The sequence below is a fragment of the Macaca fascicularis genome, chromosome 6 (assembly GCF_037993035.2).
Source record: "Macaca fascicularis isolate 582-1 chromosome 6, T2T-MFA8v1.1".
Lineage (NCBI taxonomy): Eukaryota > Metazoa > Chordata > Mammalia > Primates > Cercopithecidae > Macaca > Macaca fascicularis.
Window position 1 is genome coordinate 71,519,813 of NC_088380.1, and position 13,620 is coordinate 71,533,432.

The window sequence follows — 13,620 nt, forward strand, 5'->3', positions numbered from 1 at the left end:
AGTTAGAGACCAGCCTGGCCAACATCGCAAAACCCCATATTTACTAAAAATACAAAAAAATTAGCCGGGTATGGTGGTGCACTCCTGTAATCTCAGTTACTCGGGAGGCTGAAGCATAAGAATCGCTTGACCCTGGGAGGCAGATGTTGCAGTAACCCGAAACTGTGCCACTACACTCCAGCCTGGACAACAGAATGAGACTCTGTCTCAAAAAAAAAAAGAAAAGAAGAGGCAGAGGCAGAGGCAGAGGCAGTGGCAGGGGCCAGGGCCCGGGGGCGGAAAGGGAAAGGAGCTAATTGAATCTAGCTTCAAGCCCTGGTCATCAGTTTTGGGAAGTTCGATATCAGTGACTGAACGCCTTCTCCTAAGAAAATGGCTTTAAAACTTGGAAATAAGGCAACAAGACTGTTGTGTACCTTTTTAATATCAAACTAGAACACTGTGTAACAAGCGCCCCTAAAGACTATTTTATGCTCTGGGCACTAGACCTGTCCAGTGTGGTAGCCACGTGTGGCTGTTGAGCACTTGAAATGAGGTTAAGTACAACCGAAGAACTGAATTGAGACGCACGTAAGTGTAGAAAACACCCTGGATTTTGAGCCCTTACAACAACAGCAACAGGTCTCCATAATGTGGATATTGACACATGTTGAAATGATACTATTGTGAATATAGTGGTTTAAGTAAAATAGTAACATTAATTTTACCTATTTGTTTCTTTAACTTAAAAAAATGTGGTTAGTAGAAAGTTCAAAGTTACATATGTGCTTCATATTATGTTTCTGTTGGACAGTGCAGCCCTAGAGTTTCTGAGAAGGTAACTTTGACTAGTTATTTACTCCTGATTAGAGCCCAGACTGTGAAGTTACATGTTAGCCTGTAGATGATTAATAAGCTGCAAATGATTTCTATTTACAGCCAAATGTAACCCCAAAAGTTTGTATTCTTATGGCCCTAGGACATAAATCGTTTTGTGTCTAACTTGGTAGATTTCATCCATGTTTTATTTTCCTTAACAGTTTGACTAAATTTACCTCTGATGGTTGTACCAATCAAAATCTTGTTATAAGACAGAGCTGGAAATTCTCTAGCTCTTCTTGTACTAAGTCCTGTTGATCAAGTGATATAATGGATATAAATGTAAGTGTTGCTCTGTGAATTGTTTGTTATGTGTATATTTGGAATTATGCTTCATTGAATTGTCTTGCCTTGCTTCCTTAAAAGGACACTGAAAGGGAAGTGAAAATACTGAACAATGCTGATACTGAATAACAACTATTTTCTTTCACTCTATCTGCTCCTGTGTTTATGTAAATAAAAGTAGAGGAACTGTGACGTTTTAAAATTCCAGACCTCCATCCCCAAAGAAAGCTTTCTAAAGGTCCTCATTGCCAGCATCACACCCACCAAAACGTCTGGCCCTCCTGCGGGACATGTGCGGCCCTCCTTCTCTCATCCATAAGGAGGATGGTTCTGTTGTTGTTTTGAATGAGCCCATCATAAAAGCAGCAGAAACCATGTGACAGTAGCCATGCTCCTGTTTCTGGGTACCCAGAAGGTTGTTTGTAGCCTTCTTGAACACTTGCTTTCTAACCCTTTTGAATTTACAAGAGATAGCACAGCAAATAGGAACCTGCCGTATATTCCATTTGGCTATATTTTGTTTGTTTGTTCATGTTGTCAGCTCACTGCCTAGAATCTAAGGAGACAAGACCATAATAAAGGACAGTGTAGAAGACCCGAAGTTTTAAGCTCCAAATCTCTTAGCTACCAAAATAAATAAATACTACGGAGCTGTTTGTGAGCAAGAGAAAACATCTAGACAGTAAGGCTAAAGTCCTTTTTCCTTCACCCCTACCCTTTCCTCTTTTACATCTAGAGATTTGGAAAATTGCTATAACCATGAATTATTAGGTATGATGTTTTGTTTTATTAGGTTGGAATGAAATACAGAAACCTAATCCTGAAACCTGGGGGATCTCTGGACGGCATGGACATGCTCCACAATTTCTTGAAACGTGAGCCAAACCAAAAAGCGTTCCTAATGAGTCGAGGCCTGCATGCTTCATGAACTGGGGATCCTTGGTAGCCGTCCATGTCTGGAGAACAAGTCAACATCACCGTGTGTTACTGGCCTGGAAACTGAAGGGAGTTTTACAAGTGAAAATTTAGATTTCTATTGACATCCTTTTGTTTTCTAATTTTAAAAATTATAAAGATGTAAATGGAATTATAAATACTGTGACCTAAGAAAAGACCCACTAGAAAGTAATTGTACTATAAAATTTCATAAAACTGGATTTGATTTCTTTTTATGAAAGTTTCATATGAATGTAACTTGATTTTTTACTATTATAATCTAGATAATATGATATAAGAGGGCTAAGAATTTTAAAATTGAATCATATACAGGATATAATTTGATCTTTCTTGTATCTTGAAGTTTTGTACTTGGGATTTCTGGACTGATAAATGAATCATCACATTCTTCTGGTAAATATTTTCTTGGAGCTCTGTGTCAACTTTGATCCTTTGTCTCCCAAGAAGGTGTGACCTCTCCTTTGCCTGCATACCTCAAGGCCAGGGGAATATGCCTCAGTGATGCATTTTTTGTATATCAGGCCGCGAGATTCCCAACTTTCTGCCATACTTAAATTACGTTCCTCCATTTGAGTTTTGTCTTTTCCGTCCGAAGTGCAGTCAAGAGTATCAAAAACTTATGTTTCAATTAGACTGGTCTAATGTATAAGTTTTTGTATCTTGTATTAGAGGATTTCGTAGCTTGTATGAGAGGCTCATTTCCACTTCAGCATACAAGATCATTAGTCTTTTGGCATGTGTGCCAATTAGAATACTAAAGCAAGTCCAAGCACATTTTTCTCTTTTCGTGTTTCTGATAAGTGTTAGGGACTTTGCCTCTTTTGCTTACTACATCCCCAAAAGTGTCAGGTAGACATGTCACAAATGGCTCTGTAGAGAGCCATGGGAAGAGAGAGGAGGTGGATGTGGAACATAAAGGGTTCAGAACCTCCAGAACAGGAATGGGTTTTGGACAGAAGCATTTTAGGACAGCTGCTCCAAAGCCTTATGTGTATGATGAAACTTAACCACAGGGAAGAGACTCTTCAGTAGCCTGTTCCGTCAGGTGATTTTTATTTTAAGTGAACCTTTGGATCTATCTTTAACTCTCTTTATTGTGAGTCTAAATTCCAATTCTGCAGCAGACAGTAAACTCACAGTATTTTTCCTGTAGGAATCTATTCAATAAAGGAAACCAAGACAGGATAATAAAATTAAAAAAAAAAAAAAAACTTTGAATGTACCCTGCCTAGGTCTTCCAGTTGTTTTCCAGTGCAGACCTCAGGTATGACTTTGCTAGCCAGAGACAAAATTAGCACCTTTCGATTCTCTAGTCCAAGTGAACTTTGTGCTAAATAAAAAATTATTATACTACATAACAAAATTACAGACAGCAGGAGATGCAAGAGCTAGGAGATTCCTAGATTATATCTGCCAAGCAAATACCTTAAACATCCACCTGAAATCCTACTACCCTCTATTCTGAGATAATTTGACTAGCCCTTCTCTTCCCCACACTCACTCAGTGTCACCCCCGTCTAGTCCCCAAAACTGTTTTTGTGGTCTTTGCAGCCTATAGTAGTTTTCTCACATCTTTCCCCCCACCCCAAGACTTTTCTGTTTTCCAGTTTCAGACAAAAAAAACTCTTCCGCTTTTTCCAGTGTGTCTCCTTAACAGCAACTTTACCATTTGAAATCTTATTTCACACAGAAAAACTAAATTGGTGTGGAAAGGCTGCACGCAGTAAAGTTATATTATTATCCATGAGAATGAATTCATATTTCTTTCATACTTTAACATTAAAACTGAAATACATGAGAGCAAAAGCACCATAGTGTTCTTTTTATTTAGGGCCTACCTCTAATATTTAAAATCTACCAAAGAACAGTCACAAAATTAAAACTCAGCCCGGGCGCGGTGGCTCACACCTGTAATCCCAGCACCTTGGGAGGCCAAGGCAGGCGGATCACCTGAGGTCAGAAGTTCAAGACCAGCCTGGCCAACATGGTGAAACCCTGTCTCCACAAAAATACAAAAAGCTGGGTATGACGTCTGGTGCCTGTAGTCCCAGCTACTCGCGAGGCTGAGGCAGGAAAATAGCTTGAACCCGGGAGGCAGAGGTTGTAGCGAGCTGAGATCATGCCATTGTACTCCAGCCTGGACAACAGAGCCAGATTAAGTCTCAGAAAAATTAATACTCAAAAAATTCTCAAGCATAATTCAAAAGAAAGGACTTACTTTTAAAAAATTCTCTAGTGTGATTCAAAAGAAAGGACTTTGTTTTTTTTAATGTGGCCATCCGTCTAGTTGTTCTTTTTTTCCAGCTCAGAGCAGAGAATATCACTGACATACTTGAAATGGTGGATAACTATGGAAATTGTAATTGGACAAATGTACACTTTAGATTTATGGACTGAGCCACATATAATAAGGTCTCTCCAGGTAATTGATCCAGGAGATTTAGGCCTCTTTCGGGTTTTTGTTTTTTTTTTTTACAGGCACTGTTGTGTTGTGAAGGATAAAATCTTAAACATCTTATGCTAATGGATAGTAGGCATGATCCTAAAGGTTTAGTTTTACGATGCTGCAGAGAAGAAAAATGTTTTGACGTTATGCCACGTGATCTAGACTTTGTCCCCCTCTAGTATAAATGTTGCATGTTACCTAAACAACTAAAAATTGCCTTGAAGAGTTATCACCTGAGCTACTTATGCCAAGGTCTTGCTTTTCTAAAGCTAATAAGGTGAGAGGTGGATATCTGTAGCTCTTCGGATGAAAATTGCATTGTGGAAGACACCAAAATTGAGGAAATAGCTCTTCAAAGAAAAATTACTGATATGATCATTGTACTTGTAAATGCCTTAAGTAATAGGCAGTGACTCACTTTTCTACTTTACCATTTTACCTTTAGCCTTTATGTATGAATTATAGGTCTGTGGAGATCCTGCCTCCCCACTAGGCCAGTTTGTTTGCATTTACCATTTATTCATTTTCTATCATACACAGGTGGAACTTTCCATGCGCCAAGGAAATTGCATTAAAATTTACATTAAAATACCATCTTACTTCAGGTTGCTATAACAAAATATAGATTGGGTGGCTTCAAAAGCAGACATTTCTTACAGTTCTGGAAGCTGGGAAGTCCCACAATCCACATGCTGGTAAATTTGGTTCGCGGTGAGGCCCCTCTTCCTCTTTTACTGACCACATCCCCAAAAGTGTCAGGTCGACATGTTACAAATGGCTCTGTAGAGAGCCATGGGAAGAGAGGAGGCGGATGTGGAACATAAAGGTTCAGAAACTTCTGCAGGCAGCAGTGGCAGGGAGCAAGCCCTAGAGTGTCTTTGTTTTACAAGAGCAGGAATCCCATCATGAGAGTTCCATCCTCATGACTTTATCTAAACCCAGTCACCCCCCACAAAGGCCCCACCCCCTAACCCCATCACATTGGCTGTTAGGGCTTCAATGTAGGGAATGGGGCACAAACGTTCAGTCCATAACGAAACCGAGTCCTCAAATAGGGTTTAAACATAGTTAACTGAACACCCAAAGAATGTTAAAAGAGAAAATCCATTTTATTTGAATAGATACAGTGACCAAAGCTGCTTCCCTCAAATCAACACATTACAGTTAGATGTCTCCCATCTGAAATTGGATAGCCCATTGAAATTGAACATGCCTTCTCTTATAAATGTGTGGTGAGAATAAAAGCAAGAAAGCAACGAATGTGGGGGCTCACACCTGTAATCCTAACACTTTGGAAGGTTGAGGCAGGAGGATCCTTTGCGCTCAAGAGTTTGAGACCAGGCTGAGCAACATAGACCCTGTCTCTACAAAAACTAAAAAAATTAGCTAGGGATGGTGGCACATGCCTGTAGTCCCAGCTACTTGGAAGGCTGAGGTGGGAGGATTGCTTGAGCCCAAGAAGGTCAAGGCAGCCATGAGCCATAATCACGTCACTGCACTCCAGCCTGGGTGACAGAGACCCTGTCTTAAAAAAAAGTAAAATACAAGAAAAGACAGATACACCTTCAGTTCTTTGAAAAACAGTCAATGTCCAAAAAGTTTATTTTTTGAGTCACCTTTAATAGAGAAATTTCCTACTGGAAACAGATCCACCTAAGTGATTATCTAGTATCAACTGTATCAAGGCAAAAGGTAAAGGTTACAAGATGTAAATATTAGACCAAAATAGCCTTTTTCAACAAACAATAATGCTATAAGTCTGTAACAAAACAAAATTTGAAAAATTGAGGTAATGTGCACAACCATGCACACACCCCCACACCACACCATGAGTGATTCTTGAGTTTTTATTTGGTTGAATTCACCTTGTAGTTCCCTTTCCCGGGAAAATACAGGTTCAACACATCTAGTCCATGATGTACATACAAGGGGAAGGGGTGAACAGGAAATAGGCTCCCTTGTTCGGCTCACATGAGCTGGAACCTGTACTAGCTGCATACTTCATAGACCCCAGAGGCTCGCCTCAATTGTACTCCCGTGATAAAATGTCTCTAGCATTTGTTATGAGAGAAACTGGCTAGAAATAGTTTGTTCATTGAGTCCAGCAAGACACACATTGCTGTTGATATCTTTGTGGCTAAGATGGAGAATGTGACTGGATAATAGTTATCCAGATGGATTCCTAGCTATTGAAACAGTCTGAGATAGTGCATAATGATTAATGTTAAACTGGGGGTAATTTCAAGTCATTTGGCTAAAAATGAAAAAAACCATAAAACTATCAAATTTACAGATAATAGGGCTGGAATTATTAAGTATGATGATGTTATTAATATTTAAAACTATTTTGGCCGGGCGAGGTGGCTCACGCCTGTAATCCCAGCACTTTGGGAGGCCAAGGTGGGTAGATCACCTGAGGTCAGGAGTTCAAGACCAGCTTGGCCAACATGGCAAAACCCCATCTCTACTAAAAAATACAAAAATTAGCCAGGTGTTGTGGTGCATGTCTGTAGTCCCAGCTACTCGGGAGGCTGAGGCAGAAGAATCGCTTGAACCCAGGAGTTGGAGGTTGCAGTGAGCTGACATTGTGCCACTTCACTCCAGCCTGGGCAACAAAGTGAAACTCTGTCTCAAAAGTAAAAAAAAAAAATAATATTTAAAATTATTTCAATGTGGAGACAAGCTCAAAATGAAATTAGACACATTCCATTACCCAGGTAAAAGAAGGGGAAGACTGACTTGATAGTATTCAGGAAAAAAGAGTTGGCAGTTTGATTTGGCCAAATTCCGATGTCAGCTCATAGGACAGCACACCTGGGGAGGGGGACGGGAGGTGAGAACTAAGGCTTTTTAAGAGTGTGTTGATAGAAGTATGTGCCCAGATCAAAAGAATAATCCCCCTGAACTCCAGTGTAAGATCAATCACTGTTAGAATATTGTGTTCCTTTCTAGGTATCACATTTTAAGCAGACTTCGGCCAAGTATTACAGTGTTTGCAGAGCAGGAACAAGATGATGATAAATTTGAAAATACTTCTCAAAAGAAATATAAAAAAGAATTAGGGAAGTTCAGTCTGGAGATAATTCAGAAATACAGATGATAATTGTTTTCAAATTCTTGAAGGAAATGGGAGAGAGAATAGGCTAATTCTGTACTGCTTCAGAAATCAAATGGAAACAATTAAATTCCATTAGAGAAATGGTTGGAAAATAGGAGGAGGATTTAGTTCAGCATGAGGAAGCTGTTTCTAATAATTTTTGTTGGCTAAAAATACATTCTGCTGCTGTGAAAAGCCTGTAGCTGCCAGGAGTGTTACAGAGGGCATTCCTCCCTTGAGTTGACATTTGTGCCAAATCGGCTTTGAGGGCTTCTCCAGCTTTTAAGATGTGATAATGATAAGATGATCGTCGGGAAAACATCCCTCAGATGAAATGTTCACCGGCTGGCTCTGAAAACTGGCATTCAGATGATTGTGGCTCCCCCATACTGCAGGAATATTGTTTATGGCTTAAGGTTGCCTCGCTCCTCATCTGTAATCACTGAAAGTTTATCCAGAGGTTAATTACCAGTTTTCTGGTGGGTATCTGGGAACTGAGGATGGGAGACTAACAGTTGTATATGACCATAATAAAGCAAAAGACTGTTATAGAATGAGCAAAAGTTCATTTTCTTCCCTTACAGAATTTACATTTACTTTCTGTCCATTCCACTCACTACTGTCTTCATCACACACACAGAGGCAAACATCTGATTCAGATACCCAGGGTGTCATGCATGCACTCCAGCATATTGTGATCTCTTCGAGGCTTGTTTCTGTCCCCTGTCCTCCACAGTCCTGGATTGCTAATGAATAGTTCATACATGTGTGTTAAATAAATATACCTTCTTTAAAATTATCTTTTGTTACAAAGATGCCTTTTTCTATGATAACTGCAAAATGCCTAATTTGTAAATAAACCTAAACTATACGGATAAGTTATTTCTACACCTGCGGGGGACAGATTTCTACATGAGAGTCCTTTTCCTTAGTGTGCTGAGAGTTTCTGCATGAGGTAGATGAAAGAAACATGTTTTTTGGAAAAAAAAAAAATTGGCAATGGAGAACGTTTCTAAAGCTTTCTCAGCTTCTCCCTATGATTATGTATTGAAACCTAGGAATTTGTTAATCTGGAATCTCTGGTTTTCTTGGGGGGTCTATGAAAAGGGCAGAGCAAGCAGATGTCCCATGATTGCCCTGAAATTATATGAGATATGTTCGTGTGCATGGATACATGCATTTTTCTACTGATAGAGTCCTTAGCTTTAATCAGAACAAATTAAGAACTGTCTCTAAAAATATGCTTTCAGACGTTTGTTTTTGAATTCATTTCAAAGACTCTAACCTGCCCGTTATGTGTCAAGCACTGTGCTTGGCAATGAGGATACAAAAAGCCACCCCAGAACCAGAGCTGCTCACAGTGGAGTAGAGAAGGCAAAGAAGTTCATAATTTATTGGGATAAACTATAATAGAAAAGCATGTATCCAAAGCTTTTCTGTGTCTTCCCCTCAACCCTGATTGACTCCACTATACAATTTGACTGTTGTGCCACAAAATTTTACATAGTTACCACGCCACCTGCCACCACAGGCTTCTATCTTTTTTGGTTTTTGTTCTTTGTTCTTTGTTTTTTTTGTTTTTTGTTTTTTGTTTTTTTTTTTGAGACAGAGTCTCGCTCGGTCACCCAAGCTGGAGTGCAGTGGCGCGATCTCGGCTCACTGCAAGCTCCGCCTCCCGGGTTCACGCCATTCTCCTGCCTCAGCCTCCCGAGTAGCTGGGCCTACAGCCGCCCAGCTATTTTTTTGTATTTTTAGTAGAGACGGAGTTTCATCGTGTTAGCCAGGATGGTCTCACTTTCCTGACCTCGTGATCCGCCCGCCTCGGCCTCCCAAACTGCTGGGATTACAGGCGTGAGCCACCGCGCCCGGCCCACAGGCTTCTATTTTTAACAAAATGATTGCTTTTCTCTTTTCAGCATTTCAGGAGTGGGACTAAATGGTGTTCTGTATCTGGTATATCCAGGAGTTTCTTAGAGCTGGTGGTTAAAGGGCTTATAAACAAGAGATGAAAATGTTCACTTTTGCCATTTTTGTGCAAGTGGTTGTAAATTGATAGCCATTAGAAGAATGATATGGGACCCCTTTTGAGCTGATACTTATTAGATAGCCAAGAGGCATTGGTACATCCTATAAATCTAGAAAACAGATTGTTAAAATAATCACTGAGTTGTTTAGAGATGGTCCAGAATTAGTCAAGATTTCTTACTTTCTGTTCCCAGCAACTTTTTTTGAGATGAGATCTTCCCATGTTGCCCAGGCTGATCTGGAATTCCCGGGCTCAAGGGATTCTCCCACCTCAGCCTCCCAAAGTGCTGGGATTACTGGTGTGAGCCACTGTGCACGGCCCCATCAGTGTTAATAATTTCCATTACCACCAGTAAGAGCCGAAGAAAAGCACCCTAGCACTTCAACCTCTTACTGCCTATTATCTATGACTTCTTTATGTAGGGATAGAAACTGATTAAACATATCAATGAAAGACTAAAGAAACCCCGGGGCTCCAAGGTTCAAACAAAGACTGGGGCTGGACTTTAAACTTACACTCCATTTCCTTCTGTTTCTTTAAATAATCATCTGCTTCTCAGAAATCCCTGTTTTTGTCTATCAGACCTACATATTTTATTTTCTTGTATTTTACTTATTCATGTAATTATCTAAATTTTTGATGAGATAATACATTTGATGAGAGAAAGTGGTAGCAGTGATTCCAGACAGGAATTTTCTTTCTCTTTTAATGATTGGATGGATAGGTCTTAAAAGGAATGTAGACTTTATTCCGGAACAAAGCAGTCATCAGTCCCTTTGTATTTGGGGCAAAGTGGGGAAAACCGAAAGATCCATTTTGTCCTCCCTGTTCCAAATCAGATGCCTTTCTATGGTCTTCAACATTTGTGTGACTGACAAGTGGGACTTCTGTTGTAATTCACAATGCAATCACTGTTCTAAACATGCACATGGCCCACTCTGTCTCAGCTTCAATTATAAAATCTTCAGCCAGAGGCTATTATCCTCTGTTTTGTTCAGTCAGCGAGATAGCCAGTGAATTTCCAACTGAGATCAGGTGGCAGGAGAACAATTTCTCACACTTCATCTATCAAGCCCTTATAGACCCCAGTATATTTCCTCCATTGGGGGGTCCTGATAGGGAAGTTTTTCTGAAGTCATTTGGGAAGGTGTCCTAACATTGCATTTGCCTTCCTAATTCCACCTTAGAAGAAGGCAAGGAAATAATAGCTTAAGAAACTGTAAATTCACAGAGCTCCATCCTCCTGTTTCGTTATTTTCATGTCACTAATTTTTTAGTAGATAAGCTACATCCCATGGTCTACCCAGCCATGTGAAGCATCTCTTCCTCTCCTGCCCACCCTTCCTTTCTCCCCAAAGTCCAATTAAATACATTGAAGATTCTGGGCAAATCTCTCCAAATCCCAGCAGGAACACAACAGAAGTCTGAGGCAAAAAACATAGTTAGTGAGGCCATGGACAACAAATCTAGGTGCTTTTTAATTTGGGAATGAGGGATTGGAGGCTTTTCTGTGAAACACCCTACTTTTAAATTACAGTCAGTGTCCTAATGCCTGCAGGCTAAATGAGAGGTTTGGAAGGATTAGGGTAAGAGTAGACTATATACAACCACTTCTACAAGTAAATGCCTTTTAATTTTTTTCTAAGATAAATATTGCAGGAAGAGTAAATGCCTTTTTAAAATGGCTGTGCAAGCTAGGCATGGTGGTACATTCCTATAGTCCTAGCTCTTCAGAAGGCTGCGGCAGGGGGATAGCTTGATCCCAGGAATCAGAGGCTGTAATGAGCTATGATTGTACCACTGCACTCCAGCCTGGGTGACAGAGTGAGACACTGTCTCTTTAAAAAAAAAAAAAAAAAGTGGGGGCCAGGAATGGTGGCTCAAGTCTGTAATCCCAGCAAATTGGGAGGCTGAGGTGAGGGGATGGCTTGAGCCCAGGAGTTTGAGACCAGCCTGGGCAACATAGTGAGACCCCTTCCCTGCAAAAAAATTTTTAAAATTAGCCTGCTGTGGTGGCATACACCTGTGGTTCCAGCTACTCAGGAGGCTAAGGTGGGAGGATACTTTGAGCCTGGGAAGTCAAGCCTGCAGTGAGCTGTGAGTAATTGCACCACTGCGCTCCAGCCTGGGTGACAGAGTGAAGCCTTGTCTCAAAAAATGAATGAATGAATGAATGAATGAATGAATGAATGAATGAATGAATGTCTGCAGAATCCAGAAGAGCTCTACGGAAGATTTGGCATCTTTCAAAACTCATTGACTAAATTATAAGTATAATTATGAACTTGTTCCAGGAAAGCCAAACTGCTATCCAGTTGACTTTTATCTTCTGAAGTTCAAGTTATTGGGGAGGTGGGGGAAAAGCCAGTTAAAGTGAACTTGTTTTATAAGGGTGGTGCGTATTTGTGCATACAAAAACCTGATTAATTCCTCTCTCTACCTAGTAAGTTTCTTAATACCCTATCAGAATTCAGCTGGAGCATTAGTACAGCAACACACTGTTTTCTCTGGTGCCAGTAGACAAAATGTCAGAACGCCTGCTGCATTCCTCTGGGATAATAGAAATGAAGTCATTACATTAGAAAGTGGATCATGTGCCCAGGATACACTTTCTCTCATCCTGAACCCAGTGACTCTTTCCCAGGTTAAAGTCAATGATCTGGTGGCAGATGCAGTGCTAGTAGCCAGAAGAGGGTGAGACAGAAGAGCCACTTAAGGAACATTGAGGTTTTATGATATTTGAGATGGCAATGACAGGTTGGTGTGGTGGCTGAAGTGCAGATGTGTCTATCAGAAGGTGAACACTGAGAGGGAAGAAGTGTTACGACAGAGAGCCAAGAACTTGATTGCTGGCAAGTGCTGGCTTGAACAAGGGCAATTGCTGGAATCTAAGAGGGGTGCTAATATTCAAGAGAAGAAGGTGTCCAGTTTCAGGGCTTGATTAGCAAACAATTGTTTTGTAATTCAAGGTGACTAGGAGTTTTACTTTTCAAAAGTACTGTAAGAGATTGTCTAACCTCCTCCAAAGGATTTTCAGGACTTGTTAACCATGAATAATAAAAGATATGAGTTCATGGCCAGGTGTGGCAGCTCACACCTGTAATCCTAGCTCTTTGGGAGGCTGAGGCAGGTGGATCACTTCTGCCCAGGAGTTCAAGAACAGCCTAGGCAATATGGTGAAACCTCGGCTCTACTAAAAATACGAGAATTAGCCAAGTGTGGCGGCACGTGCCTGTAGTCCCAGCTACTTGGGAGGCTGAGTTGGGAGGATCACCTGGGCTTTGGAGGTCAAGGCTGCAATAAGGCAAGATTGTACCACTGCACTCCAGCCTGAGCAATGACAGTGAGACCCTGTCTCAAAAAAATAAAATAAAATAAAAGGCATCAGTTCAAAGAAAACTCCTTAAAACTACCTTATTACCTCGTATGTATAAAAACTTTCGTAGTCATGTTTTAATGCAACATTACCAAAGTTGACCTTTATTGTGCCTGTCAGAAAAATCTGGCTGTTATCTTGAGTTCCTAAAGGAAGAAGTAATAGGAGCTGTTTGACAGACTTGACAACAGTTTCTAACATTTCTAAACAGCCCAATCAATAATCAAAAGGACAGGCAGGGCTTGGCGACTCACGCCTGTAATCCCAGCACTTTCATAGGCTGAAATGGGCCAATCGCTTGAGCTCAGGAGTTTGAGACCAGCCTGGGCAACATGGTGAAACCCCTGTCTCTGCATAATATACAAAAATTAGCTGGGCATGGTGGTGCATGCCTGTAGTCCCAGCCACTTGAGCCTGGGAGGTAGAGGCTGCAGGGAGTAATGATGGCACCACTGCTCTCCAGGCTTAGCGAGTGAGTGAGATCCTGTCTCAAAAACAAAAGGACAAAACAAAAACCACAGAAGGACAAATTGTTTGGCTCAACCCTCTGGAAACCATACAATATAAGTAACTCT

At 40.7% G+C, this 13,620-nt stretch overlaps 1 protein-coding gene across 18 annotated transcripts in view; it reads left to right on the plus strand.

Annotated features, from left to right (window-relative positions):
- Window positions 1-8,197, plus strand: part of NLN (neurolysin) — a 103,209-nt gene extending 95,012 nt beyond the window's left edge. For 15 of the 18 annotated variants that reach the window (XM_073993524.1, XM_073993521.1, XM_073993520.1 and 12 more), the window contains one exon: window positions 1,937-6,098. In XM_073993524.1, coding sequence (XP_073849625.1) covers window positions 1,937-2,071 — 135 coding nt within the window. In that variant the 3' untranslated portion in view covers window positions 2,072-6,098. Of the gene's footprint in view, window positions 1-1,936 lie in introns of all 18 variants that reach the window. The other 3 variants (XM_073993526.1, XM_065546329.2, XM_005557031.4) reach the window with 2 other exon arrangements.
- The last annotated feature ends 5,423 nt before the right edge of the window (window positions 8,198-13,620 follow it).